General features: G+C 38.7%; 1 protein-coding gene across 2 annotated transcripts; it reads right to left on the bottom strand.

The window, feature by feature from the left end:
• Positions 1-162: 162 nt before the first annotated feature.
• ABRAXAS2 (abraxas 2, BRISC complex subunit) lies at positions 163-27,838 on the bottom strand. 2 transcript variants are annotated; one of them, XM_073354111.1, is made up of 9 exons: positions 27,720-27,838; positions 25,067-25,157; positions 20,821-20,857; positions 15,161-15,227; positions 12,156-12,346; positions 10,731-10,850; positions 9,933-10,017; positions 7,958-8,072; positions 163-2,376 (listed from the first exon to the last, which is right to left on the bottom strand). In XM_073354111.1, exons 1-9 carry the CDS (start codon positions 27,789-27,791, stop codon positions 1,910-1,912), a joined length of 1,245 nt encoding a protein of 414 aa, XP_073210212.1. In that variant the 5' UTR covers positions 27,792-27,838; the 3' UTR covers positions 163-1,909. The 2 variants fall into 2 exon arrangements, with proteins under 2 accessions (XP_073210212.1, XP_073210213.1); XM_073354112.1 differs by lacking the exon at positions 10,731-10,850.
• Between the last annotated feature and the right edge of the window lie 65 nt (positions 27,839-27,903).

The raw sequence follows: 27,903 nt of genomic DNA on the forward strand, positions 1-27,903 counted from the left end.
ACCATAATCTCGTTGTTTTAGCCTCTTCCTCTAGCGAATTCCACCTTTTACCTCCACAATAGGAAAAGTTGTTGATCTTTTTAAATAAACAAGTCTCTCAACTCTAAATTGCATTTTCACATGTAGATGCATGAAATCTAGCTGACAGATATTAAAAATATATTTACAGGATTAAATAAGAGTTTATTGTCACATTTAACTGCTTTGTCTGATGTACATTGCAGGTTCTGTGCAGCATAAAAAAACAAAAAACCCTTTCTTTTATGTGAAAACCAGAACTGATGAGATGGCAACAGCACTTGTTTATCACACCAGCACTACAACTGCTTGAAGATAACCAACATTAATAAAACTGGAACAAATCTGTTGTTAAAATGGACTGCAACACTTGAAAACAAAATGCATCAAGTTAAGGCTAATGAGAATAATGTAAAACAGTTAAAACAGATAGACCACTAGATGTTTAAAGGTTGAAACACCCAATAGAAGAGTGCCAATTTTAACATTTCATTTTTCCAAACCCATTTGGTTTAATTTAATACAGGCAAAGAGAGGTTAATGAACAGGTTTTTGCCCAACATATATATTATATAATGAGATTTTAGCCTTTTGTAAATCTGAAATATTTAAACATTTAAGCAACTGTTTTGTTCTTTGGGATATTAACCAATCAAAAGGAGGGTTATTCATATTTTAAAGCATTAAATGCATATGTTAACACCATAAACTGCAGGTTTTGTCAATTACAAGTAAGGAAAAGCCCAATAGTACACAGACTTTTTAATGGCACAATTTCACATCTTTTGGGCAAAATCAGAATACAAGCAGTAATTAAATAAAAATATAAGTGCATCCAAACATAGATTCTCTACATATACCACATTTTATGTTTCCAAAATGTGGAATTTCTGATAAGAGCTGCAATTCAAATTAAAATAAATGTTTGTGTATTTCACCCGGAGGTGAAAGAGGTAATAAACCCAGGGGAATCTCTAAACAATCTTCCCCAATGCAATCCCCTATTCCTTACATGAAATAAATTGTACGGAAGTATAAATTCAATGCACAGATTGCAAAGAAATGGCATATAGTTTATAATTTCTGGAATTTGTAGATTCTAAAGCCCAATTGTGAATTAACTACTGTTTGTAATTTACTATGTGCACTTCATATTTTTAGTACAAAAATGAGACTGTAAATGAGGCTAGAGTAGCATAGAGCCATTGTAAACCCACCAAAACCAAAGTATGCTTATGACATTCATTTGGATGATTTACCAATAAGTTTTTCCTACAGAAAAAAGGCAGTCATTTTAAATGATATATATTAGGCTAGTACAAAAAATTGAAACAAATCCCTTCTCTATTAAAAGAGCATGCACACAGAAGAAGGTAGACCACATTTGTTCCAATCAGGCTTCTTGGAATTATCAAAATTTTATTTCTGGTAAAGATCAATTTGGCTCACCATAGAAAGTTGCTTTGAAGGCTATTGATAAATTGTTTCCCTTTCAAAAACTAAAATTCAAGGCATGATAGTGCAAGAGGTAAGTTTTGATTTTAGAGAACATTGTTATTTGTAGACTAACTGTGCTTAGTCACTAAATCCCAATTTATTGTCCTAAAGAAAATACGGCAACAAAAGCTACAAGGTTTCTAGAAATTTCATTTTGCCTAAATTTACCAGTACATCCATGAACCTCATCAACATTAACACAACTTGATTATCCTAATGATTCCATTATAAACTTGCAAAATGTATCACAAGGTGAATAAGCCATCTAGTGCAAGTCTTCTACATTTTCTGTGCACAGTAATCCTCTTTGTAGTTTATTTCCTCCAGGTTAAATCCCCAAAATTTTTCTGTAACAATTATGAAAAAAAGAGTGCCATGTTGAGTTTTTTTTCTATTATATCTGGGACGTTTGTGTGTTCCTGGAATCCCCATCAGGATGCGTCAGGGATCGTGAATCCCTTGTCTGTGAGTATTCACTGTCAGATGACTCTGTAGGTTCAAGCAAGTTCTCATAATCACTGTCTTCTGATTCATCAACAATGTCATTAACTGCTCTTTGGGAGGAAGGCATGGATGCTCCGTTACCAGAATACTTCAATCCTGCATTTGTGGAAACATAATTGGAAGAGCCCACTGCTTGAGGTCGAGGCATGAAAACATTGCTTTCTGGGAGACCATGACCCAAAGTACTTTCTTGATTGCTCACACTGAAATCAGAATAAGGAGGAGGGGGATCAGAGGCATCTGAGTCTTCAAGTGTGCAACCTTCCACAGCAAATCCAGGGTAGGACATTCGTGGAGGAAACATAGATTCCAAATTATCAGTTGACATTTGCCTGGTTAAGATGGCTTGCTGCAGTCCTATGAAAGACAAAAGGAAAATAAACATGTCCTAATTACACTGAAAAGCATGAAAAGTGATTTAGTTTTATATTTATGTTGGTCAGTGCTTAAGAAAATTCAGGTGCAGTGAACACATTAGAAAGCATCTGTCTTGTTTCTTGTGGAAAACTGCATAAAACTGGCAAAAAAAGTGTTTTGTTCTCAGTGGCTTTATTTAAACAAACCATTTTATGGATAGAAAAGTTGCTATACTGGACTTAAGTGTAAACTTAACTCTCAGGCCTCTGGGAATTATATTTCTACTACTACTTATGTTTCATATAGCCTGCCTTTTTTCAGACTAAAGTGGTGTTTTATGAACAGTTGAGGTGAAGCCAAAAGCACCAAAGTTGATGTATATGGAATCATTTAAATAGACAAGATGTTACTCACATAGGAAAAAGAACAAGTTCAAACACATGGGTCTGGTAAATTAAGACACAATAGGGTTCCATCTTTGACACACAGTACAGGGAGTGGTGAGATAGAAAAGTAAAAGGTTTTTCAGCAGCTGAGTAGTGCATGCAGCGTAAAATAGCAATCACTCCCTTGAATATCTTATTGCACTTATAAAAATGATAGATTTTAATGTTTTAGAAGGTACAGTCTCAACTGACTTCTCTGCAGTAGAAACAGAATTCATACCTACCTAACAATAATTGCTGAGTACGACAAGCTTTCCAACAAACAGCACTACTATGGGGACCTGAATAGCAGAAAAGTACATAGCAATAGCTCCCTTTTTCCCCCTATACAGGGAGCATGACTGATACATGATCAACTCTCCAATGCCAAAGACGAAGTTTCCCAGTATTGAGAAAGTGAGAAGGTAGAAAACCAGCTACAACATTTAATCTAATAATTTCATGTATGCAGAAACTGTGTATATACCTTCCTGTCTCACCCTCTCTCAAGCAATTCTTGTCTGCTCAGACACAGGCTCTCAGGAACTGATGCCTGCAGCCTACTGGCAGTCCACGGCTAATGCTGTTCTGTTCTTAGTGCCCAGAATCCGTTGCCACACAGACTGGGTTCAACTCTGGCCACTCTTGCTATCCACCTTCACCTTCTTGTTGGTTTATGCAGCAGTGGTTACCTGAACTGCATTATCCCTGGTCAAGCAGGAAACAGTAATGATTCACACTGGTTGTGTATTACAGGTGGTCAGTGAATAGGTAAGAGCTAGCATCAATCCTCCAGGTTGAAGGAAGGAAGAAGGAATCCTTCAGGAAGTGGGTTGGGAGATCAAACTGTTGCTGCCAAAATGCCCAAGCAGTAGTGGGTACCATGTGCATTGCCGTGCTGATTGGAGGAAAGGTCTCTCAATCCTAGTAGCAGAGAGGCCCATTACAAAGCTTGGAATACTCACTAAACAAAACAATCCCTTAATCCCAACCACACATCAAACAACTGAATATAAAGTTGATAAAGGATACTCTTGCTGGCAGTAATGGCAGGGTTATTTTTGTAAACTGGTCCATTAAATGGATGGAAAGAGGCAGTGGCCCCTTTGCAGGAATGTTTGAGAACAATTAAACGCAATTATATAACCATGTGTTCCAGAGTGAAACCTCTCTCCAGAGCACGTTTCTGGAACACTGGTGAAAAGTACAACGGTGAGTTCAGATGCTTTGTTTTATATTACTCCGAATACACAATTGCCCCATATTCCACTTTGCACTCAAATTTTCTCCTTAACGCCTTGTTTATACTTCCTCCCTTCATTTTATGCATCTCTTTCTCCACCCTCCAGCTATACCTCTCTCCCTCATCTGCACTGCCTTATGTCTGCCGAAGTGAGTTAGATCAGCACTGTTTCCTCAAATGATGGAGCACTTTATCATACCCTCCTCCTGGCTAAGCAAAAGTTTCCTGAAGCCCTATTCAGCTTTTAGGGAAGAGGAACAGTTTAGCACCAGCCCAAATATGTTCAAACAATGGATCTGAGCCAGAAAATTGTGGAGCAGCAGAAAATAATTGCAAATTAAGCAGTTTTGTTGCTCTTGGGTTTTTTTTTCTGGTAGCCCTTAACACATGCCATGAAAATTATTCTGTCAAAATGGCATAGAACTCTAATAAAAACATGGATATTTGACGTGGAGGACATATTTCTATCATAGTAAGTTAAACCCCAGCAAATCAATACAAAGAATGGTATATTTTGACACCCAGCATAACAAAAAGTACGTTTTGATACATCAGATCTTAAATCACAAACCAAAAGAGTCAAGATTGTCCTGTTCTACTTATGCCTCCCACTGTCTGAAATAAATCAAAGGATGAATGAGTCCAGCTCCAACATAATACCAGATGGCAGTATTTCAATACTCAAACTAACATTTCAATTACAGAATTAACACTGACAAGTAGGAAACTTCAGTGATATTTGAGAAAGGCACTATGCAGCTGCCTATATTTACCAGTGAGTACTCCTTAATGTAGGACTGGGTTTGTTGGATACTAGTTTAACATGCAAAAAAATGATATTGTAATTAGGGCTGTTGATTAATTGCAGTTTTAATCGCACTGTCAAACAATAGAATACCAACTGAAATTTATTAAATATTTTGGATGTTTTTCTACATTTTCAAATATATTGATTTCAATTACAACAAAATACGAAGTGTATAGTATTCACTTTATATTATTTTATTACAAATATTTGCACAGTAAAAATGATAAACAAAAGAAATAGAATTTTTCAATTCACCTCATAAAAGTGAAGTCTCTATCGTGAAAATGCAAGAGACCATAGTGAAATCTCTTTATCGTGAAAATGCAACTTACAAATGTAGATTTTGTTGTTACATAACTGCACACAAAACAAAACAATGTAAAACTTTAGAGCCTACAAGTCGACTCAGTCTTACTTCTTGTTCAGCCAATCGCAAAGAGAAACAAATTTGTTTACATTTACAGGAGATAATGCTGCCTGCTTCTTATTTACAATGTCACCTGAAAGTGAGAACAGGCGTTTGCATGGGACTTTTGTAGCCGGCATTGCAAGGTATTTACATGCCAGATTGCTAAACATTCACATGCACCTTCATGCTTTGGCCACCATTCCAGAGGAGATGTTTCCATGCTGATAACACTTGTTAAAAAAATAATGCATTAATTAAATTTCTGACTGAACTCCTTGGGGGAGAATTGTATGTCTCCCGCTCTGTGTTTTAACTGCATCCAAAAATATTTATATAAATAGTATTCTACTATTGTTTCACAATGTGATTAATCATGATTTTTTTTAATCATACGATTAATTTTTTAATCACAGTTATTATTCCAGTTATTCATTCAGATCCACAGTTCAGTCAAACAGCAAACAGACAACTCATGTGGATTCATAAATAAAATTTAGCCGATATGTGGTAGGCTGACATGTTAAAAGATGAAATGAAGATGCCCCAATCTAATGGATTAAATGCTGAAAAAAAACTTGCAGTCTTACTGATGTATGGGCCAGAGCTCTACTAGACAATTACTACAGCAGCACTAGAGCTGTCCTACTAATTATCCCATCAATTAGTTATTCTCTTCACCTCATGCAGTTCTTCCAGTGTGCCTCATTTAACTAATGTTGCTGTACCAGCTTCCGATCACAAAAATCAGGCCTTCAAATATGTACAGACATCTACTAGCCTGAGACTAAGCCTACTAGCCCAGGATGAAATTTCCCTTCAATTCCCATGCTATTACATCCCCTGCAGTTTGGAGTGATATGCAGTTGAGTACTGTAATGAAACGTAATAAATCATTCAACTTACTACTTACTACCTTTTAAAAAAGGTCTTTGTCAAATAGTTTGTCTTCTTTCCCTTTCTGGTTTCACTTCACTTCTCCTTTCCTAGAAGAAATCACTATCTATTTCTGTGTTATTTCCACGGTTTGTTTCCTCATTTCTTTTTTTCTCTGTATCCCTTTGTATCCTCCCCCCCTTATTTTCTGTTTCACTTCCAGCACTACCAAAAACAAAAAACCACCACACACACACACAACTTTCCTGCCTTTTCAGTACTACAGATCTCTTTTCAAATGGCTACTATCATTCTTCTGACTCTCTCTACATACTCAGACTTCAAAAAACAAAAAAAACCCTCCCTCATACACAGGAAATAATTACATTTTTCAAGACCCTTTTAGTCAAACACCAAACTGAGATAAGATGCCCCACTGTGCATGGACAACACCCAGCTAGGGGGAAAAAAAAAAAAATCTCTCCTCCAGTGGGTGTTTGGTTTCCTACTTAGTGCTTTTAATGAAAATTTGAATATAAGTATATTGAATATAGTACAGATCTCATCATTCACAAGAACATTAATCCTGGAGAATCAAAGGACATCTGGCTTTTCAGCTATCTTTTATTAATTGCCAGCTGCTACCACAAGTGATGTACTGTGTGTCCACTTGTATAAACTGTGGGCCAAGTACTGGCCTCCAGCTCTGCCCTCTCTGCTGTGGAATATGACCCTAAGAGGGAAGCTGTGGATATCCTTGGCCTAAGGGAAACCCAGAGATGGTACACATCTGGCATAGCCTGTTATATTAACCTGACCCCGAGGTGTAGGGGAGTATTCTTGGGCAGGCTGAAGGTTCGAGGGGTGTGCCTGGAGCATGCTGAACTCCAGAGAGCTCTGGCTGGTGACTCCATCCCCGTATGACCATTAGCTGATCTAGCCAAGAGCACCCATCAGGCCACTCTATGTCAAATGCTGGTTCAGGCTCAATCCCAGCATCACAGAAGCTGAGAAGTGGCTGACAGCCATTTCCCCCCTCCCACATCTTGGAGTCCCACACTCAGCAGAGTTCAGCCAGATGTAGGCAGCTGGCCCTCCATGCTTCATCCCAGCAACAGTGATACTAGCATAGATAATTCACCTGAAGGAAAAGCAATTCCCCACCAAATTCTTTATCACCAAAATCAGTATTTCTCTCAGAATGAGTTCTCCTTATAAACTTCCCAAAGAAAAAACACACAAGTTAGTTAATATGAAACACTGCATGTATTTTAATCCTTTGTTAAAATCATTGATGCATATGCTGCACTCTCCCATAGTCACCATGCTCTAGGTAAGATGATGCAAATGTTCTACAGTCCAAAGGCCTGATAGCCTGTATTAACCTATCCAACATCACACATTTTTTAGGCTAAGATCACCTAAATAATGGAACATAAGCAAGAATTGAGCCAGGTATCCACAGGAGAAAAATATTAACACGGGTCACTTAGCCCTCTCCACAATTCAGTTTCAAATTTTGCCAGTTCACATGCACAACTTTCTAAGATTTTGCTAATTATATTTTTCTTTTGGCGTAGAGAACATTGAAATGTGTGTTGCAAGTATCTTCACAAACTAAGAATTATTTCAATATACATTTATCACAGGCAACGTAAACATGAGTGCAAGAATAGCTATTAGGTTGACAATAACTGTGCCCCATATCTTTGTTGCAATAAGAAAAACAGGCAGATCATTCCAATGAGTCTTAAGTCCATGTTTCTACTAAATATTTTGTCCTCACAGATCCTGTTTATGAACATAAGTATAAGGGAACTTACTTATTTTTTGCTCCTTTTCGTTTTTTCTCTGTGTGATTTGCCCTTTTAGTTTGTTTACATCAGCTTGGAAAGATTCAACAACTCGTTCACTCTTTTCTACATCTATACATACTGCCTGGGAGAAAAACCACAATAAGATAAGTCATACTCAGATTCTCCAAAAATCCATTAAAGAGTTACACAACTAGGCCAGATAATATTGCCAGACTAGAAACAACATGAAACAAAGACAATGAACTCATACTGTACCAGACCATGAAATGAAATGTTGAAAACTGATTTTCACCTACTGATCATGGCCTATGCTCAGCTGTTGCAAGATGGAAAGAACTTCCAAACAGTTTACCACTACTTCCTGCGTGACCCTGGGCAATTCACATAGCCTCTCTGCGCCTCTGTTCCGCATCTGTAAAATGGGAATTATAGTACTTCCCTACCTCACAGAGATGTGGTGAAGATACACTAAAGATTGGGAAGCTCTTTGAGATCTACTGATAAATAGTGTTATACAAGAGCTAGGCATTATTATTACAGGAGGAGGCTCCTAACAGAAAGAAGTTACCTCTATTTTCTATTATCTGTTACAAGTGATTCAGATACTCTGCTAACCTTTTCTGCACTCAGTATCAAAAAATAAGGCCTCATCCACACTCACTGAAACTGTGCTAGCAACAGCCACATGAGATTACTATGAGCGTTAAATATAATAAAGATCCTTAAACTGTTCAGACTTTAAGATCCTGATAGTGATGTGCTAATATAACATCAATGCTACACTTTCAACTGTGTTGTAGCTGGGCAACTAGGAGTGAGGAGATAAATGTGTCATGACCTGATCTCCTGGCTGTTATACCTGTTGCGCAGACAGATTCTACATTCTTCCTCTATCTCAAGTTTTTGATAGTGAAAATTAAAAAGTGTAGTGAATAAATGAACAGATTTCACTGATCTGTTCTTGCTCTAACACACATTTTTGGTGTTTCTAGTTTGCAACATTCTTTGTGAAACGTGTTTCAAAGTTAACCAACAAAAAGAACTTTTAACACTTGACATAGGATAAAAGAACAAGCAGGTATGTGTGTAAAAGCAGACTTAGTGCCATTTAGACACCAAAAGACAGCAGGGTCACAATTCTAGGAGCAATAAAGCAGTTCCCCAGGAAAGTCAGTATTTTCCCAAATTTTTCCCAAACACCTTGTTAGCTAAACTCACCAGTGATTAGTGCAGAAGCATACATCTAACTCTACTTAATGCTGGAAAGCAGGAGGTACTACACAAGGCTATCCCATCAACCCATTTAACAACACATTTGTGAATAACTGTTCATCTATTTCAAATATGGAGCTTGGAGGCAGCACAGAAACTCCTGGGAAAGAGACTCTTTCTTTATTCTGAGTGCCATGCTCTGGGCAGCGCTGAGAGCACAGCTGACGAGGCTCAGAGAGAACAGCATTTGTCCACAGGTTAGCTCAGACGGAAGATTGCTCTGATGTTGGTGTGCGCACATGTATGAAAAATAAAAGTACATCCAGCCACCCTCCAAACACGCATGGCCAAATTGTGGTTTGCCCACTGTAGGCTACTTACATCACAGATCACAGTGGGGGCACTAAAGGAAAGCAGCTTCCACAGGGCAGGGTCAGAGATGGCTAAAGCCTTGACTCTGCCTCATTCCTCATTTTGCATGCCAGCCAGCAAAGCTGAGCTGGTAGAGCGGGGGATATGATCTGCTACCGGTCCATACGAGTAGCACATTACTCCAGGGTGTATGTAAAGGGGGAGCCTCAGTCACAGTTCCCAAATGGGTCTGATCCTGAGGCAGCACAGCTATATGCCATCATCTACTTGGGACAAGTTGTAAACTGACAATCTAGTCCTCAGATTTCTGAAGCCCAGCAGTGAGCCATTTTCAGATGTCACAGCTACAATTACAGCAAGAGTCTTTTTTTATTTTAAACTAAATTAAATTAGTTACCTGTACTTTTTCCTGAAGTGCATTATAAACCTGATATATAGCCCTGATGTCCTTCATCACTCCATCTTTATCAAAAAAATCAGTACTAAAAGAAAATATGCAGAAATAATTAGAAAAGATATCACAACTTTCTCTGTCTCTCTGAGTTGCTTTTCTCCAAATCACTTTAAGATTTTATTTTTATATTTACACAATGAATTAAACTTCATATATTGCTAAATCGCTTCTATCCCAAGGAACCAGTATCCAGGGAACAACGTATCAGCTGCAGAGGCTCTTTCTGGAACAAAAGGCAAAACTTGTCGAGTCTGATCCTAATAAGATTAGACTCTTAAACAAAACAAAAAAAACCCTCTCTCCAAGCTTCCACGCAGTAACTGGAAAAATGTCTTTGTTAGATACCCAAAACATTTTTAAATGTTATTTTGCAGTGTCTGTGCATTTTAGTAAAATGACTAAGAAAATAAACATTCCCAAACCGTGAGTCAAAGCCTGTAAATCCACCCTACATAAAGCACATCCACTGAAATCAGTGGGAATTCTGCATAGGGAGGGCTTGCAATATTAGGCTACAATTAGTCTAACTTTGATGTTGTAATCCTATAGAATTCAGATCAGTTCATTTAAAAAATATGTTTTGCTGTTTAGAAAATGGTAATGCATAAAATGGAAGCAGATTATTAAACAGCTTCAATACTTGGTTCTATTTCTTGCTGAAATCCATATTCATATTACTATTTAGGAGGCAAAAATTGTAGAGCTTCTGGATTATACTTAATTTAAAAAAACTCCACTTACCCATGTTCCTTAATAACTTTGGCATAATTCTGAGAAGTATTTGGCACTGAAGAAACTTTGTACTCCTGCTGACTAGTATTGCCGAGATTGGGAATTGTAAGTGACACTCTTTGATTATACCTTTAGAGAAAGTTTAGAAAGAGACTGCTATTATTCTTCCAAAGATTTTTTGCAAGTCTTGATATGCCCCCACCTCCCTACCCAAAGTGGACAGGTCTGTCTCCAAGCAAGGCGAGTACGTGAGGATCTCAACTCCTTTAAAGTTTAAGCTAATATAAATTTCTAGGTCTGCTGTATTTTGAATAAACAGTTTGTCATATTCAAAGATGGCTGTCTTTTATTTTTAACACATTCATGCAGAACCAAAATTGACCAGTAGGTGGATCTTTCATACCCCCTAAATCAGGGGTGGGCAAACTTTTTGGCCCGAGGGCTACATCGGTGTTGAGAAACCGTATGGAAGGCTGTGCCTCCCCAAAACAGTCTGTCCCCTATCTGCCCCCTCCCACTTCTCACCCCCTGACTGCCCCCCTCAGAATCCCCAACCCATCCAACCCTCCTGCTCCTTCTCCCCTGACCACCTCCTCCTGGGACCTCTGCCCCTAACCGCCCCCCCCGGGACCCCACCCCCATCCAACCCCCCCCTGCTCCCTGACTGCCCCTACCCCTATCCAAATCCCCGCCCCCTGACAGGCTGCTGATCCAGCACCCCCTGTTCCCCATCCAAACTGCCCTCCGCCCTGAACCTCCGCCCCATCCAACCGCCCCCTGCCCCCCTGGACCCCCTGCCCCTTATCCAACCCCACCCCCTTACCATGCTGCTCAGAGCAGCAGGAGCTTGCAGCCTGGCTGGAGCCAGCCAAGCCACCTGCGCTGCCCGGCAGGAGTTGTGGGCCAGAGCGCTGGGGTGCAGTGAGGCTGCTGGGGAGGGGGGCAGCAGGGGAGGGGCTGGGAGCTAGCCTCCCTGGCCGGAAGCTCAGGGGCTGGGCAGGATGGTCCCACGGGGCGTAGTTTGCCCACCTCCACCCTAAATTGTCAACTGTGGACTAATCAGGCTATTGTAGGTGCAGAAAGGAAGCCACATTCCCAGCTCAGAAATTTTGGAGATGCAAAGCCATACTGACTTCTCATTTCTCTTTAGAAACAACTTTTTCAAGGTCTATTTTTAGTCTAAAAAAATTTATTGACTGAAAAATAACTTTCCATTGTCCTGACTGAATCTTAGTTTCATTTATGAATTGCTTCCAGAGAAAAACATGCTACCCTGTTTTATTATGTATGTATATAAAAACCAGACTTTGACCAGTCGACAATTGCTTTCAGTATAGATATTTTTTAAAATAGTTCTTAATGCTATTAGGCATTTTAATAAAGATTATAATTACAACCACACTGTGGTAGCTGATGTGAACCCGGACTGTTTACCTTCGGTTTGGTCTAAAGAGCACATACTCTAAAGCATGTGTTGAGTTATTTGCAGTCGAGATGAAGCTGAAGAGAAGGAAGACAAGGTCAGGCACTCCAAGAATGTGTGTCAGCTGTTTATGGATGATGTGCTCTCTATATGACATTTGTTGCGGAGTGTTTCTCCTAAATCTGTACCATCCAATAACATTCTGTAATGAAAGTAAAGAAGAGAAAAACAAAGTATCAATGGAGAGATAAAAGATTCATAGTTTTATCTGTTGAAGCTCAAAGTATGGCTAATGTAGTTAAGAAAAATTCTGACAACTATATAATTCTGAATTATTGTAGATTGCTTGCATTTTACACAGACTATCACTATTGCCACGTCTGAAAGTTTAAGTGGTTTATTGTTACAAACCTTTTTGTAGAAGAAAGAATAAATTAATTCTCTTCATGCTATCTAGGAACCCACTTATAATGGAAGGTTATATTTTAGAGGCAAGTCTCAGAGTATCTTCTCTTTGTTGCTACTTGCTCAGTTTTCAAACCTGGCAGCTTTTTCTCTTTTATTTTGAGGATTGCTGCAACAGACTATTCACTTGTGTTGCACTTTTGAGATACATTTTCAATGACATGCATCAGAGAACAGAATTGCAAATTTATGTTTATTCACAGGAGCTGTGGGATTAATCTGCTGTGTATAGTGCTGAAATGATCCCTTTGAGCATTTAATTGACATACTTGTAGGTACTGCAGATAACATCCATCTAGTAATTCATTTATTATACCAAATACTAACATGTACTTAACTTCATAATTTACATGCTAGTTTACATGAAATAAAGGGACAATAATGCAGAAAGTTAGCTCATTACCAGAACCTGGCTCAGTAAGAGCCACGAGAGTACACAGAATTATAAAGAAAATGTCTATACATTCAAAAAGAGTAAAGTGGATTCTACACATTAACTGTCAATGCATGACACTTGTATTAAATACAAAAACCCATTAGCAAATATTACTCAGTCTTTTTTCCAATCAAACCTCTACTGCTGTGGATTCTGAGGAAGCTCAGCTAGCAATCAGCTGAATCCAGGATATTTACTAACTGCATTTTTATTTTAGTTGTTGTCCTGGTAACTTAATGGCATTAAGAATCCATTAAATTTAAATCTGGAGAGCTGAGTCACATGACACTTAAGAGCTTTTCCCCTTCTCAAGTCTATCTACTTTCAGGTGGCAGATAATGCATCTTCACTGACAGTCTGAAATTGACCTATATCTCAACAAAATAAAATTCAGCTGAAAAGTTGGTGTCTTGATTTGAAAATGTACACTACGGGCTTAAAGAAAAGAAAATGCCAGACAGTTTTAATAAAGTGTTTTCTGCTTTATCTCCTGAAGGGGAACTGAAAGACTGAAACGTCTCTCATTCTTTCAACAGTTGAGAACATCTTGTTCACACACACCATATTTATACTGTTCTGTGCTGGAGTTATGTGCTTATAGAATTAAATGTTGGAGACGGGAAACACCCATGTGATCATTACTAGACGTAAGACATAGTTGAGGCAACTGCTTTTGTTGGAGCAAACTGACAAGAAATAAATGGTTACAGGGAACTAAAAGTAGATTTGTGGCGCAGGAACTGGTACTGAAATAATTGTTTAGTTAGAACAGATAACTTAGATCTTCTCTTCACTGTAGAGAGTTAATTTGAGTTATAATTTCAGAGTTGCCCCAACTTTAGGCCTGTCCACACTCAAAAGCTCTTACCTTAGGCTGGCTAGACAGCCAGGGGATATAGGTTACAGCTCAAGTTTGCACAACTTGCCAGGTGCTAATACAACATTCGAGCTAAGAAAAGTAGGTGAGAGCAACCACACTGCAAAATAACCAAGCCACGTTAACTCAAAAAGAGTTCAGTTTGCAGTGAAGACATACTCTAAGACAAGGGTAGTCAATAAGTGGAACGTGGGACAAATCCAGACTGCCAGATGCTTTTGAACTGACCGTGAAATCTTTTTGTGTACTTATTATTATCATTATTGTAATTGTGGTATGAAAAATATTTCTCTGGAGTCTGGACCTTGACCATACCGTGACTAAGAAATTTGGACCTTGACCAAAAATAATTGATTATCCTTGCTCTAAAAATTGCTTGTCTCCAATCTGAAGCTCAGTTCTGCTCTTTAAGACATCAGATCTGTTAAAAATGTCTGAAACAAGTATTTGCTAATTGTTAAGATACAGTACTAACAAGTTTTAAATTTGTGTTGAAAATGAGCCATTGGTAAGAGTTTGATACTCCTCTCTTGGTCAACTGTAGAAACTTAAAACATTTTAAATATAGTACTGAATGTGCTAATAGCAAAGTACAGTTGAATAAGAGTACACTAGTTTAATAATAGCTACTTTGTGAGGCAATATTGTTTCAGTTTAAAAATATTTCAGATGGTGGAAATATTTGAATTCCAAGGCTGTTTGTCAACCTTTCTAATAAATCTATAACTATTTTTAAGCAGGAGTATCTGAACATTTTCACAGTAACTGCTCTTGGATTAAATGAGCATTTCACATAAACTCTCTTTTCTGTTGGCCAACGTTGCACAGTGCAGTCATTATTATGCAAGTCTAACTCAGCCATTGGCTGGTGACAGTAGGTTAATACTGTACTAGTTATTAATTTCTGGGGACCTGAACTTAAATCTAAGGTTTCATGTGAGCATGAATTTGGTCCTTCTGGTTTTGCCCCTAGTTAAAATTAGCAGACTCACAAAACTGACAAAATAATTGGCATGACTGATAGCCTCTTCACAGGATAAACTCAATCCTGGTATTGCCAAAGATGATGCGAGTCAAGATAAACTGGCAGATTTGAAAAAGAAAGCACTTGTTCCAGGCAGTACGTTCAGTTGCTCATTTGTATGAGCCCCAAGTTCCATTTTTTCCTGTTTGTAGACTCTATATGCTATAAAAGGGGGAAAAATAAAACAAATGTAGAAGAATATAGTGAAACTTACTTTTCTTCGATCTTTAAGAATTCTGTCCAAACTCTCCTCATTAACTTTGCCTGCATAGTCATAAAAGCTTAAACCAAAAAGGAAAAAAAATATAGGTACAGTTTACAGACCATTCACATGTCATCTTGGTAAACATACAGTACTTAAATTAATCTTTAGATACTATCTCATAATTCAGCCACAGAATACTGAGCAGCTTTACATTTATCCAATGCAGCAATTTAGCAACATGGTGCCGAGACCACTAACGGTGAAAAAACAATATGCCTTGTTTTAACTACTGGTTTAAAAAAATCTTCAGTGTTGTTGCACCCAACAGCTAGGTGGCAATTATTTCATTGGCAACCCCTTCTTACAAGGAGCATGTAGCTGGACTGCATAAGTTTCCTCTGACTAGCTCTTGAAAAACCCTAGGTTTGGATGTCTGGGTTCTCCACCTGCTAAATGTGACGGAGAGAAAGAACAGCAATTTTATATTTCAATTAAAAAAATATGGAAACACCTTTTCAGGCTGCAGTCCTGTAACCAGATCTACATGGGCGGACCCTTATACCTGTGAAGTTCCACTGAAGTCCACAGTTATCCATGCAAGTGTAAGGGTGTGCCCATATGGCTCCATTTGCACGACTGGGGCCTAAGTCAATAACAAAACATGAATTCAAATGGTTTACACATTTCAAAACATGGGAAAAACATTTGAAAATAGATTTCTCCTTCACTTACCTGCCAAGTCTTTAGTCTCTTTCAAGAGCTGATATCACTAACTCCTAAAGCAGTGCAGGAAAACACTCTGATTTAGAGGTCTATGATCTCAACTCTTGTCAGGGAAAAACAAAATCCTGAACTCAGTACTTGGCCAGTAAATAAAGGTGGAACTATATTTTGTTTTAAGATGCAAGTTATTTTGAATTTTAAGACTAATATTTCATTATGAATGTGGAATCCTGAATAATTTAATTACATAATCCTTTCAGTTCACCTTTAAAATGTTTAAGCTTTCTTTCATGTAAAGTGGCATCTAATCCCATAAGTCTGTTTTCTATAGTTCATGGAACCATCATTCCTACATACAAGGATGATGATACCCAGCAATTATTGTAAAAAATTGAGCAACTTCATTTGCAAACTGTTTTGCTACAGGAAAATGGCCTTTTTAGAACCCTTATTTTTGGCTCAGTTCCCACAACTTGGGAAATGCACTGCAACCAAACCCACCCTATTCAATAGCAGCAAGGCCACAGCTGTTCTTTTCAAAGAGCACAGGGTGGATCAGCTGTAGGTCTCCTTATGACTGACTACATTTAAGTCAAGAAGCTTTGGTAGTGTGCCAAAAATGTTTTTGTATGTGAAGGTTAAAGGAAGAGCAACACATACTGAGCACTGCTACTGATGAGTAGCATATGCACTTTGAACATCAGAGCAGCCATACTGGGTCTGACCAATGGTCCATCTAGCTCAATATCCTGTCTTCTGACAGTGGCTGGTGCCAAATGCTTCCCTGGGAATGAACAGAACAAGGCAATTTATTGAGCGATCCATCCTGTTGTCCAGTCCCAGCTTCTGGCCATCAGAAATTTAGCAACACCCAGAGAATGGGATAGCATCCCTGAACATCCTGGCTAATAACCATTGATGGACCTATCCTTCATAAACTTATCTAATCCTCTTCTGAATACAGTTATACTTTTGACCTTTACAGCATCCCCTGGCAACGAGTTCCACAAGTTGACAATGCACTGTGAGGGGTAATACTTCCTTTTGTTTCTTTTAAATCTGCTATCAATTTTGCTGGGTGACCCCTATTCACTTTCTCCACAGCATTCATGATTTTATAGAACTCTATCATATCCCTCCTTAGCCATCTCTTTTCTAAGATGAAAAGTCCCAGTCTTCTTAATCTCTCCTCATACAGAAGCTGTTAGAAAATATACCTTTGTTGCACTTTTCTGTACTTTTTTCAATTCTAATATACCTTTCTTGAGATGGGGCAACCAGAACTGAAGATAGTATTCCAAGTGTGGCTGTAACATGGATTCATATAGTTACAGCATTATGATATTTTCTGTCTTATCTACTTCTTTCCTAATAGTTCCTAACAATTTTAGCTTTTTTGACTGCTGCTGCACATTGAGTGGATGTTTTCAGAGAACCACCCATGACTTTAAGGACATTTTCCTATGTGTTAACAGGTAATTTAGACCCATCATTTTGTACGAATAGTTGAGATTGTGTTTTCCAATATACATTATTTTGCATTTATCAACATTGAATTTCATCTGCCATTTTGTTGCCAAGGCACTCAGTTTTCTGAGATCCCTCTGTAACTTTCTGCAGTCAGCTTTGGACTTAACTATCTTGAGTGATTTTGTATTGTCTGAAACCTTTGCCATCTCACTGTTTACCCCCCTTTTCCAGATCATTTATGAGTATGCTGAACAGCATTAGTTCCAGTACAGATCCTTAGGGGACCTCACTCTTTACCTCTCTCCACTGTGAAAACTGACAATTTATTCCTGCCCTTTGTTGCCTGTCTTTTAATCAGTTACTGATCTATGAGATGACCTTCCCACTTATACCACGACTGCCTGCTTTACTTATGAGCCTTTGGGGAACGTTGTCAAAGACTTTGAGTCTAAAGTACACTATATCAACTGGATCACCACTGTCCACATGCTTGTTGACCCTCTCAAAGAATTCTAATAGATTGGTGGGGCATGATTTCCTTTTACAAAAGTTGTGTTTACTCTTCCCCAACATATTATGTTCATCTATGTGTTGGATAATTCTGTTCTTTACTATAGCTTCAACCAATTTGCCTGGTACTGAAGTTAGGCTTAATGGCCTGTAATTGCCAGGACTGCTTCTGGAATATTTTTTTTAAAAATTGGCATTATATTGCTGTCAGTCAGTCATCCGGTACAGAGGCTTAAGCAATAGGTAACATACTACAGTCAGTAGTTCTAAAATTTCATATTTGAGTTCCCTTGGGTGAACACTATCTGCTCCTGGTGACTTATTACTATTTATCAACTTCTTCCAAAACCACCTCTGACACCTCAATCTGGGACAGTTCCTCACATTTGTCAACTAAAAAGAATGGCTCAGATGTGGGAATCTCCCTCACATCCTCTGTAGTGGAGACTAATGAAAAGAATTAATTTAGCTTCTCCACAACAGCCTTCACTGAATACTCCTTTAGCATTCCTATCATTCAGTGGCCCCACTGAATATTTGGCAAGCTTCCTGCTTCTGACATATTTGAAGTTTTGCTGTTAGTTTCTGTGCCTTTTGCTAGTTGCTCTTCAAATTCTTTTTTGGCCTGGCTATTTGCACTTTTACTTTTGACTTGCCAGAGTTTATGCTCCTTTGTTTTACTGAGTAGGTTTTGACTTCCAATTTTTAAAGGATGTCTCTTTGCCTCTACCCGCCTCTTTTACTCCGCTGCTTGGCCATGACGGCATTTTTTTAATCCTCTTACTTTTTTTTTTTTTAAATTTGGGATATACATATAGTTTGAGCCTCTATTATGGGGTCTTTCAAAAGTTTCCATGCAGCTTGCAGGCATTTCACTCTTACAACTCTTTCTTTTAATTTCTGTTTAACTAGGCTCCTCATATTTGTGTAGCTCCCCTTTTTGAAGTTAAATGCTACTGTGGTGGGTTTCTTTGGTATTTTCCCTGCACAGTTTAATTACATTATGGTTGCTATTATTGAGTGGCTCAGCTATATTCACATCTTGGACCAGATCCTGTGTGCTACTTATGACTAAATCAAGAACTGCTTCTCCTCTTGTAGGTTCCAGAAATAGCTCCAAGAAATAGTCATTAATGGTGTCTAGAAATGTTATCTTTGCATCCCATTCTGAGGTGACATGCTCCCAGGCAATATGGGGATAGTTGAAATCCCCCATTATTACTGGGTTTACTGTTTTCATAGCCTCTCTAATCTCCCTGAGCATTTCACAATCACCACCATCACTCTGGTGAGGTGGTCCGCAGTATGTTCCTACTTCTATACTCTTATTATTCAAGCATGGAATTTCTATCCAGAGAGATTGTATTATACGGTTTGAATCATTTAACATTTTTACTATATTTGGGTCTATGCTTTCTTTCACATACAATGCTACTCCCGCACCAACGCAATCCACTCTGTCATTCGTATATATTTTGTACCATGGTATACCAGGTCCCACTGATGATCATCATTCCTACCAAGTTTCTGTGATGTCTATTATATTAATATCTTCATTTAATACCTGGCACTCAAGTTCATCCATCTATTTAGAATTCTTGCATTTGTATACAAGCACTTATTAAATTTGTCAATATTTAGCTGTCTACCATCATGTGGTGTAACTGAATGGGACTCTTCATTTGACTGTTCCTCTTCAGTTCCTACCTGTACTTCATCAACTTCTATTCTCTCTTCTCTACTAGGATATAGAGTACCACCTTTAATAAATCCTCCCCTAAGGATGTGTCTGTACTTAAGACTCTCTTGGAGTTCAAAAGCAACTGAATATTTTTGTAAAGAAGTTACACTGAAATATACTAGTACTGACTCAACTACTAGTAATCAACTAATTGGGAAGATGATTGTAAGAACATGATTTCAGCTTTGAGGTATACTGCATGAAGCAGCACCAGGGACCAATGCATGGACATCCGAAAAAGACCAGCCAGATACTGGGACATAACCTGAGATGTGGAGAGTCTTGCACATAAATCACAGGGATGAGACTATTCCCTTCTGTAATTATCAGACAGCAAATCAGACTGCAGGGTCTGTTTTTTAATATAATAAATGTCAATCATGACACTTGCGGCCCATTCCTTAGTAAATCTGTGGAAATCTCCAAATAAAAACAAATGCGTGGAACATAACCAGGGATTATTTCTAAAAATGCAACTTCTAAACACATACTATAGATAGTAATTTAGAAGCCACCTTTGCTTAGTAACTGCAGTCTACATGAGAAAATTAGATTTAACACAGTCTGAGTCTTCTAAATGAAGATATATAGAGCTAGATTCTCTTTTACATTCTGGCAGTGCAGAGGGGCCAGACATCAGCTTGATCTAGCCAGCTGAAAATTCCTCTGGCATGGGAGAATAATTAGCTGATGCAAAGTCATCATTCTTGGCTCCTACACCACTCCCTGGCCCTGGTCTAGGGGTCATCTGAGGTGAGGGTGACCAGAGTGTGCTGCACATCTATTCCCCAGGTCTCTTGGGGACAAACTGGCATAGGTTAAAGCAGTCCAAATGATTCTCCAACCTATACTAGGGTGCAGCTCCACCTCAACTATCAGGGAGCCAAGACCGGATCCTTCACTGCCACCACTCTCTAATACATCAAATGAAAATTCAAAACAGGAAAGAATCTGGGCCATGGTACCTACACATACTTTGCTGATATGTGCTTTTTAAACTAAAACTCTACATTAAAATGGTGTTAGTACAGCTTTCAAAGGATGTTTTCTGTGTCACAATGGGAGCCATTTAGCCATATTACTATAATACAACCACATAAAGAGCAGTTTCAAGTGTTACTATACACATTTGAAACACTAATGTATTTCAATGAGCTACCTATCTTTATGTGCCGGATTCACCCAACAGTGGAATCAGTACAGTCAAACAACAGAAATAGCTTACCTAAAGAGTTTTGAACAAGGCTCGTGGTCATGGATTTCTGTAATAAAAAAAAGAAAGTGTCTGTCCCAGCAGCTCAAAACCCAGAGAAAACTGTGGTGGTGTACAATTGCACAATTTCTTCTAAATCTCCAATAATAAACAATATCATATACAATATACTGCTGTCAGTCTGTGGACAACTTCTGACAACAAGAATTGCCCCCTGTAGGGTGAGAGGGTAGTCTTTCTGTCTAAGAATGCATTATACTGAGCATAATGAACCTAGGGAACATGTAAGTGAACCTAGTAATCACATTTTAAAATATTCTTCTATGGGTGTTAAGTATCTAATATATTGCTAAGTTTTCAGATTCATTTGCTTTTAGATGTATCTTCCTATAGTAATCTGTTTACAGTTGTTCAGTAATGGTGCAGTGACAGATAGAAAAATGTGTAGGAAGCAAACATAACAGTTAGATGTGACAAATTAACCAAATTGGAGGAAGGGAAATACAGATTAATGACCTAAAAGAGAAGATGGTAAGCACCACCTGGCATGACTGCTTTCCTGTCACTTTAGCCAATGTGACAGGTTTCAGAGCAGCAGCCGTGTTAGTCTGTATTTGCAAAAAGAAAATGAGTATTTGTGGCACCTTAGAGACTAACCAATTTATTTGAGCATAAGCTTTCGTGAGCTACAGCTCACTTCATCGGATGCAACCGATGAAGTGAGCTGTAGCTCACGAAAGCTTATGCTCAAATAAATTGGTTAGTCTCTAAGGTGCCACAAATACTCATTTTCTTTTAGCCAATGTGATTACAACTAAACAAAGTCACTGCATTATTTTTTTTTCTGATTTTAAGAATTAGTAACAAATATTTCCTAAGATTCACATTTAAGCAGCAAAGGTTATAAAAGATCTGTGCTGTGGGGCAAGAATGGGAAAATAATTAAAAAGCCCATAAATTATTATATCTGTCTTTTCAACGTGAATCAAAGTTTGTTTGTTTCTGTGCTTTAGGTACTTGTACCAACTATCCTTCCAGTTATGACTTTTTAATCAGCTACTGTTTATCTTTTATTTGCATTTTTCTCTACCAATCCTTTCTAGCGCTTCTGTCTTAAGTACTCTTAAGCCCCTATTCTTTCCTTAGATTCAGCAGCATTTATACAGAGTACCAATATTTTGAGCTCTGCCAAAGTGAGCACTTAGCAGTAACTTTGCTTGGTACCTTCCTCCCTGAAGAGTAATTCATCACTTGCTGTTCTGAAAGCCTCAGAGTTTGCTCACAACTTCAGCAATTTCAGATCAATCAAACCACAATCTCCAAGAACAGACTTTACACATTAACTTTTCACTATATTCAGACACTGCCAAAATAATGACAGGTTTCAGAGTAACAGCCATGTTAGTCTGTATTTGCAAAAAGAAAAGGAGTACTTGTGGCACCTTAGAGACTAACCAATTTATTTGAGCATAAGCTTTTGTGAGCTACAGCTCACTTCATCGGATGCATACTGTGGAAAGTACCTCTCACCCCCCCACACACAAACCCACTCTCCTGCTGTGTGTGTGTGTGGGGGGGGAACCTGGATGTGTGTTGGAAATGGCCCAACTTGATTACCATACACATTGGTAAGGAGAGTGATCACTTTAGATAAGCTATTACCAGCAGGAGAATGGGGTGGGGGGAGGTATTTTTTCATGCTTTGTGTGTATAAAAAGATCTTCTACACTTTCCACAGTATGCATCCGATGAAGTGAGCTGTAGCTCACGAAAGCTTATGCTCAAATAAATTGGTTAGTCTCTAAGGTGCCACAAGTACTCCTTTTCTTTTTGCCAAAATAAGTCTCTGCACATCAATGTATGTTTGTGCTTCCAGAGATTTCAACTTGTTTTTGGCTACAATAGGGATGCAGCTGTGAAAGTAACATTTTTATTTAATTGCAAACCAAAGATAACAATGCCAATTCCAGATTTACAGCCTGACATTCTTGAGTCTCGTGGAAATGATTTGCTAAACAAAGCCAGTAAATAATATAATACCAGCATACAATGTAGTTACCTCTGTCAAGGTTCCTTCCCCACTCTGAACTCTAGGGTACAGATGTGGGGACCTGCATGAAAACCTCCTAAGCTTACTTTTACCAGCTTAGGTTAAAACTTCCCCAAGATACAAAATTATTTTACCCTTGGATTTCCACTGCCACCACCAAACTTTATCTGGGTTTACTGGGAAACGTAGTTTGGACACGTCTTTCCCCCCAAAATCCTCCCAATCATTGCACTCCACTTCCTGGGGAAGGTTTGGTAAAAATCCTCCCCAATTTGCATAGGTGACCACAGACCCAAACCCTTGGATCTTAGAACAATGAAAAAGCATTCAGTTTTCTTACAAGAAGACTTTTAATAGAAGTAAAGGAATCACCTCTGTAAAATCAGGATGGTAGATACCCTTACAGGGTAATTAGATTCAAAACATAGAGAATCCCTCTAGGCAAAACCTTAAGTTACACAAAAGACACACAGACAGGAATATTCATTCTATTCAGCACAGCTATTTTCTCAGACATTTAAAGAAATCATAATCTAACACATACCTAGCTAGATTACTTACTAAGTTCTAAGACTCCATTCCTGTTCTGTCCCCAGCCAAAGCATCATACAGACACAGACCCTTTGGTTTTCTCCTAGTGCTGAAACTGAAGTGTATTAATATGCTCTATTGTCATCAATGACTCAGATCAGTAACTGAGTTTGTATAATGCAAATTTAAATGTGTCAGAGCAAATATATATTGAGAAGAAAATCAACAATTTTCTGCTACCACACTTCCCCATCTCACACACACACAGTAACTTGTCTTTTTTCATGGTATCATGTATATCAGTTTAAACATGGACTAAAATGTAGGCCCTGTTCTGCAATCAACTCTGTGTTGGCCAATCCCTTACACCTGCACAGGACCTCGCTAAAGTCAATGGGGGTCTGCTGGCACTAGATCTGATTCCAGGACTGAGGATTTAGGCCTTAAAAACACCAACATTTTAAGACTGATAGAAATATTTTAATGCATTTTTATTTTGATTTATACATGCATCCATTAAAAAGGACCACCTCCTTGACAATTCTTAAATATATTGCTATCAACCTGACCACTCCTATTACTGCCCTTCAACCATTAATCAATATATTTACAACAGCCAACAATAAGCCAGCAGCAAAAACCAGATCTTTAAAATCTCCATTAGAATCATCTCATTTTGTCACAGCAAGCAAAAACAAATAAGCTTTGTGACATTACCCTGCAGTTCAATAAACAAGGCCTCGATCCTGTGCATATTTAAGCATCATCTCAACCTGACTGCCATGAGTAGCCCCTTTAAAAAAAAAATGGGGTTGTTCACAGTAGTTAAGTTAAGCATGTGTAAATGTTAGCAGGATCAAGGGCCAGGACTGTTTTGGAGTAAGAAATTAAATGAGTTCTAAATATTTTCTTGTAGTACTTACTGCAGTTAAACCCACTAGTCTATTTTCATTGTCTAGAGAAATGAAAAATAGTAAACAGGAAACCTAAACAGTTAATTAGTTGTTTAAAATACAATTTTAATGTGTTATTAGTAACATGGGTAAGGATTTTAAACGTATATGATTATGAATTTGACCATGCCCCTCTAACTACATTTTATTTAAAAAGCAAACAACAAAAATCCTGATAGATGGGATGGCCTCAGTATTGATGGCTGATTTTTCAGCTATTTACCAAGAAAGAGAAAAATATTTTCGTGTCCCATAAAAAAAAACAGAAGTTAATGAAGACAGACACAAGGGAGCAAAAAAAAAAAAAAATCAAATTTGAAGTGTGTGGGTGGAATCATTTTCAAGATTAGGGCCTAAATTATTTCATTTTACAAAATTCAAACTATTTGTGGAATTTACTGAATGGCTAAGATGAGTTACATTTACTCTACAGAGAGGCACATCAAAAATGTATCCAGCAAAAGAACTGTTCCCTTTCCTCATGCTTCAGCCATATATGTACACAATGGTAGTAAATAAGAATATCTGGATAACAGTTCTTGGGAGGTTGTAAAATCTTGCCTTATACCCTTACAGAAGAATTAGCAAAAATACCTATTTTTTAAAAAGGAGAAAACTTTTTAAAAGTTTTTTTCCTTTAAACAGAAAAAAAAAAATCCTTATTTATAAAAAAAAGTGAACTAGGCACCTCTTCCAGAATTTCTCAAAGCTTAGTACAACTTACCGATTACTTGCAGAAATTCAGTGTTGCTGATTTGTGAATCACTGATACTAAATGTCTCCTCTTGTCTTACCTCTCCAAGCAGAAATCCTTCCTACAATTAAAAAAGATGCAGACTAAAAACAGAAAGAACCCACTAGTATAATTTATTCCCAAGCACATTTAATAAAAAAATTAAATGTAAGACTGTTTGAAATTGACATGTTGATTTGCGCAACAACAAATGCAACTATCAGTAAATTCAACATTGCCTGATTCTAAGTTTCACTTAAGGCCCCTTTATGCAAATCTGGCAGTGTAACGATGTGTTGAATGAGGCAGAAATTGCTTTTGAAGAAATACTATCTTTGCAACTGTAAAACTTGTGTAAGGGCTCTATATGCACTTTGTTAACAATCCCGGTACAGGGGCCATGTTATGGGCATAATATGGAAATGGAGCTGGTGCATCACAATTATTCTCTCCTTCCAAGGCCCACAGGAAACAGAGTGTACACTACAGAAGCCCTGAGGTTGCTCTATTTACACCTGATGCTGGGGCTGGGCACTTCCAGAAAATGGAAAACAGTGGTGAATTTAATAGGCAGGTTTCAAACAAACAAAAGGAGTACTTCTTCACACAACACATAGCCAACCTGTTGAACTTGTTGCCATGTGATGCTGTGAAGACCAAAAGCATAAATGGGTTCAAAAAAGAATTAGATAAATTCATGGAGAATACATCCATTAGCTAAGATGCTCCGGGACACAACCACATGCTCCAGGTGTCCCTAAACCACCAAATGTTAGAAGCTGGGACTAGCCACAGGGGGTGGATTACTCTTAATTGCCCTGTTCTGTTCCTTCCCAGTGAAGGATTTGGAATCGGCCACTGTTGGAAGACAGGATACAGGGGTAGGTGGACAATTGGTCAGAATGAGTCAGATCATTCTTTTGTAATTAAAGCCATCTTTCCCTCTCTGTTCCTATCCCAAGCACAAGAGTGGGATAACTGATAATCAGGCCCTATCAATATAAATAATGAAACAATAGGTTGCCATTTTTTTTTTCCGTTCAGATAAGTAGAGCAAATTTACACTACCTACCAGTGGATTAAAAGCTAATGTCAGCAAAGCCCTAACCGCAAATATATATTGCTGCAAGCCAGACTCTAGCTAATATTTTTAATGACTAGTGCTAGTACACTGTGAAGAATAAAGAGGTTTAATCCAGATGCTTATGTTTCCCCCCTTTTTATTGGTTTCAGTGTAACAGCCCTGTTAGTCTGTATTCGCAAAAAGAAAAGGAGTACTTGTGGCACCTTAGAGACTAACCAATTTATTTGAGCATAAGCTTTCGTGAGCTACAGCTCACTCCATCGGATGCACCTTTTTATTGTACACCCACCCCAACTTTCAAGTACATGGCACACTGATACAAGGCCCTGATCCAGCAGCATTCACACAAATGCTTGACTTTATTAGAAAGTACTCACAGCAACAAAGTTAATAACATACATGTTTGCAAAATTTGGGCCTACATCAGACTGTCAATCAAAACCAACCTCTTTAAAATGAAAGATCTACTTTCAAGGGTGAAAGACCTTTGCAGGCATTATAAAATCCCTATAATAAATTCTAGTAGTATGATAAAAAAGCTACATTTAATGTGTTTACTTTGTGCAACATGGTCAATAGAAAAGTTGATAATGCAACTGACAAACTCTCTTTAAATTTCTGCTTCTTGATTACATACATTTTACAATGAAAGTAGAGTGATAACTTGTATTAGGTTAACAAGTAAATTACAATACTCAAGGGATGATCCAAGTAGGCAGTTTATTTAAGTGAATTATGATCCAATGTCTATTGTACGCCAAAATGATTTTATGCGAGAAAGAGAAACTATGCACACTGCAGAGAATATTGTAAAAATAGTCTTTTATAAGAACAAAGTAGGCTTTTTAGAGTAATGAACTCAAGATATTAGGCAGCTTTTGGAAGCTAGCTTTTGGTTTAGCCACCTGTGAATAGCCTTCTGCGACTATGGCACCATACTATCCACCTGGTTAATGTCAGCAGGGGCATGTGGGGCACACAAGAGAAGATGGAGAACGGGATCCATTTCCTGAAAGTATTCAGACCAGAGTTAAACGAGAACCGGAACAACCAGAGAAATAAACATCCCTAGAGGCAGGACTGATGCACGACTAATGTCAGCAATGCACGGACATGCAAACGCCTAGTCTGGATTGCAACAACACACAACACTTTTAATGCCTACTGCTCTGTGTCGGGCCGAGGGGTTCAGTCCACCTGGGCTTCCCCCTTTTCCCTGTACACCCTCTGACTGATTCGTTAGACCCGTTGCGGGGGGGAAACGTAAGAGACTCACTTCCCCAAGACCTTCACAACACCTAATCACAACATGCCCCACCCCCCCCCAACTCTGCCCCTCCACTTCCCTTACCCCCCCATCCCCTCACCCCCAGCCTGCCCCGGCGCAGAGGTGAGGCGAAGGCGGCCGGCTCGGGGAGAGTGGGCGGGACAGGGGGCGCTAGGCCCAGGGCAAGCGGGCAGGGGTTCCCTGAAGCCCCCCTGCCCCAGTGGGGGGTGAGGAGCCCGTCTCCCTCCCGGCAGCTCCCCGGCGGGGAGCAGGGCGCAGCCCCGGACACCTACGTGATCCGCGCTGCTGTTAGCGCTGTAGTAACAGACGGAACTGAACGTGTAGCCCGAAATGGAAGCCGCCATGATGGAGACCACCGCCGCTGCCGCTCCCACAAACCACCGCGCCGCCCCCTCCCACTGCCCCCCCCCCCGCCGCCCCGGCTTCCGGGAGCGCCGCGGGGATGCCTGGGAAATG

The sequence above is a fragment of the Lepidochelys kempii genome, chromosome 7, assembly GCF_965140285.1.
Source record: "Lepidochelys kempii isolate rLepKem1 chromosome 7, rLepKem1.hap1, whole genome shotgun sequence".
NCBI classification, from domain to species: domain Eukaryota; kingdom Metazoa; phylum Chordata; order Testudines; family Cheloniidae; genus Lepidochelys; species Lepidochelys kempii.